A 3,303-nucleotide genomic window follows, 5' to 3' on the forward strand; every position below is an offset into this window, starting at 1 on the left:
CATATGTATTCGGGTGTGTCCGACGAGTGTCCATGTCGAACACACGTACGATACCGATATAAGGAGGGATGAGCCATGTCAGTGCTTCCTAACTTGGAAGCATATTTAGCTCTGCATATTCCCTCGAATGGAGTGACCAAAAACGGCATGCAAAAATGCATAAAACCAAGAAGGTAACAATTTGTTATTTCAAAAAGAATCTCAGATACAAGTAATGGCTAGGTTTATGATAACGAGAAGAGAAATAAAGAAAATGAGACGAAAGCAGGGAAAAAAATAATTAAGTAAATTAAATTGCTAAAAAGAATATAGAGGCAAGTTGAATAGTTTGACCTAATATTTTTGTCTAAAATAATGATATAATAAGCGACGTCAATTTATTATAATGAAAGTTAATTACTCGATAATAAAAATATAAAAAAAACTATAATATTATTCATCAAATAATTATTTTTTAAAATTCAAGTAATTTAGACTTTTTTTAAGTGATTAAATTTGTGGTTTACCCTTCCAATGTTCTTGTGGAGAAGAAACTGCATAGGAGCTCAAAGAAAGCAACCCAATATAAAGTTGTCCGTGTCAATTTCCTACAAAAAAGGATTGACCCATAAATGTTTGTTGCCAACATAAAATCTTTCTGAAGCTGCCTTGTTTTCATCCTTCATCTTTTCCATGTTCATATTGATCGAGAAAACCAGAAACGAAAAAGAAAAAAGATTTCGTCACCTTTGACAAATAAACTATTCTTTTTCTTGCTAAAACATGCCCCCCATATCTTCCTCATCAACCTCTCATGGCTAATAATGGACAATACAGACTTGCAAAAGCCAGAAAAACTTCCTTTACTGAAATCAACTACAAACTCGTCCTCAAATATTACTGACCCTGAAATCGATGAAGATGAACACCGTTATACCAGCTTAAAAGACCTTATTCTACGCTCATCGTCATCCTCAATATTACCCGGCCGCTCATCCATATCTCAAGAAGGAAACAATGAATTCGATTCTTCCAAGATCGTCATTAAGAACCGATTGGTCAAGTCTGCAGCCTCCGCTTACCTTCAATCAGCGGCGATTCTGATTAACCGGGATGAGGGTTGGCTCTTGAACTTGTGGGGAAAGCTTAAGAACAACGTTGAAACATCTTATTCATGTTGCAATGTTTACATTAGGGAGCCTTTAAAGGCTTGCTTTCAGCCGATTTATCAGTTTTTTGCTTGCACTTTAGGTGGTGCTTGGGGAAGAATTTTCGGGTGTTAAACTAAACATTCTTCGTCTATTGAATCACTGAAATGAGAGATCGATGGTTCGTGAGGTATGAAATGATTTAAGGTAAAGTATCTCATTAGTCACTCTAAATATGGTTCTTTCCTATTTTGATCACTCAAAATTGTTTTTTTTTAATTTGGTCACGCAGAATAGAAATTGATCAAATTGGTCACTCTACCATTAAATAGTAACAAAAGACTAACCGTGTATTTCTACATTAGTCACTCTAAATAAGAATTGTTCTTCTTTCGACCATCTTAAAATATTTTCGTACAAATGCACCATTAGTTTTCTTTTACCATTTAACGACATAATGGTCGATTTGTATTTTGTGTGACTAAATTAATGAAAAAAAATTCTGGATGACCAAATTAGAAGTGTCCTCTATTTAAAATGACTAATGATGGAATTTATCCAATGATTTATTATGCTGTTTTCTGGTTCATAATTTGCTTCCTCGAGCCCCCATGGTTTGAAATCCATTTGTATATATATATATATACTGCTCTCAATTGTATGTCTCATGTAGTAAAATTTAAAACATCATACTGTTATTGATGATATCTAGATAACTTTTTTTCTTTTTTTAATTCTTAATAGATGTGATTTAAATCCTTGATGTACTTTGAGAATTCATTATAATAATTGTATTGTTAGTGAATTTCTAGACTTCTAAAATTTTGTTAAATTATATGAATAATATTTAAATTTAAATATTTTAATTATTATATGATATATGAATTCAGATAATAATATTTGGATTTAGTGTAAATTAAATGAATAAGTTTAAATTTACAAAAAAAAAAAAAAATTTTACTTACTCATTTTTTACATTAAAAAGTAATGGTTAAATTTCAATTCTAATCCCTTTATCATTTGATGATTATATAAAAATGGTAAATTTCCAAAATCCCTATATTTTAATCAAATTTTATATTCAATTTTTACACTTTAATTTTTACATACACCTTTCCATTCTTTTTTTTTTCCTTTTCTTTTGACATGAGAAAATATGTCTTAATTTTAATTCTAATCCCTCTACTTTCTTAAGATTATATAAAAATAATTAAATTTCGATCCTATATTCCACTCAAATTCGAGATTTATTTTCTATATTTTAATTTTGACATAATTTAGAAACATGTCCATTCTTTTTGTGTGTTTTCTTTTGACATGAGAAAATAATGACTAAATTCAATTCCAATGCATCTACTAAATTTCAGTTTTGATCCCTATATTTCGTTCAAATGTGAGATTTAATCTCTATATTTTAATTTTGACTTAATTTGGTGCCTTAATTTTTATAGTGTCATTAGTTAGTATAAATATTTTATTCTGATTAAAATGTTGAGGTGAATGTTTAAGAATTATTAATACCGATAAAATGCTCTATTAAATTCAAATACATTATAATCTTATTTTTTATTGCATGGATACCAAGAGAATTGTTTTTTAATGCAAAATGTCATACCAACAAATTTAACATAAGGATTTTAACGGTGTTAACAAATAGACCTAAATTTTAAAATTTTAAAATTAGAAAAATTAAATTCCTGAAAATAAAATTTTAGAGGTTAAATTTCAAATATATGAAGAGTATAAGAACTTTGAGCATATTGTAACCTTTAAATTTTTACTCTATAATTTAGTAAAAGAAATAAGTAATTAACCCATACTAGTTGACTATTAATTTTTCTTGTATTTGCCATGTGTCATGCTATGCAAAAACATATTTTTATTTTTTTGACATCAAAAGGTTTTAGAAAATAATAACAAACTAAAAATTATCAAAATTTATTAAAAATTAAAAAAAATTAATAAAGAATTTAAAAATTATAAAAATGTTAAAATTATAATTTTTAAAAAATATTCAATAAAATATTGTATAAATTATAACATTATCAAAAATTCAAATATGAAAATTTTATTAAAATAGTACAAAGAAAATTGTAATTTTATAAATATTATTCAAATAATTAATTTAAAATAATTAATTTTCGCCCAGGCTAGAAACCAATTTCTACCTTGGCGT

The 3,303-nt window shown here is 27.2% G+C and overlaps 1 protein-coding gene across 1 annotated transcript; it reads left to right on the forward strand.

Annotated features, from left to right (window-relative positions):
• The first annotated feature begins 655 nt into the window (after positions 1–655).
• LOC107900396 (uncharacterized) lies at positions 656–1,996 on the forward strand. Its single transcript, XM_016826010.2, has one exon. It carries the CDS (start codon positions 804–806, stop codon positions 1,260–1,262), a length of 459 nt encoding a protein of 152 aa, XP_016681499.1. The 5' UTR covers positions 656–803; the 3' UTR covers positions 1,263–1,996.
• The last annotated feature ends 1,307 nt before the right edge of the window (positions 1,997–3,303 follow it).

This window comes from Gossypium hirsutum, chromosome D06 (assembly GCF_007990345.1).
Source record: "Gossypium hirsutum isolate 1008001.06 chromosome D06, Gossypium_hirsutum_v2.1, whole genome shotgun sequence".
NCBI lineage: Eukaryota > Viridiplantae > Streptophyta > Magnoliopsida > Malvales > Malvaceae > Gossypium > Gossypium hirsutum.

Excerpts from the sequence above, each read along its gene's own strand:
- LOC107900396 (XM_016826010.2), top strand. The coding sequence starts at position 804 with ATGGACAATACAGACTTGCAAAAGCCAGAAAAACTTCCTTTACTGAAA.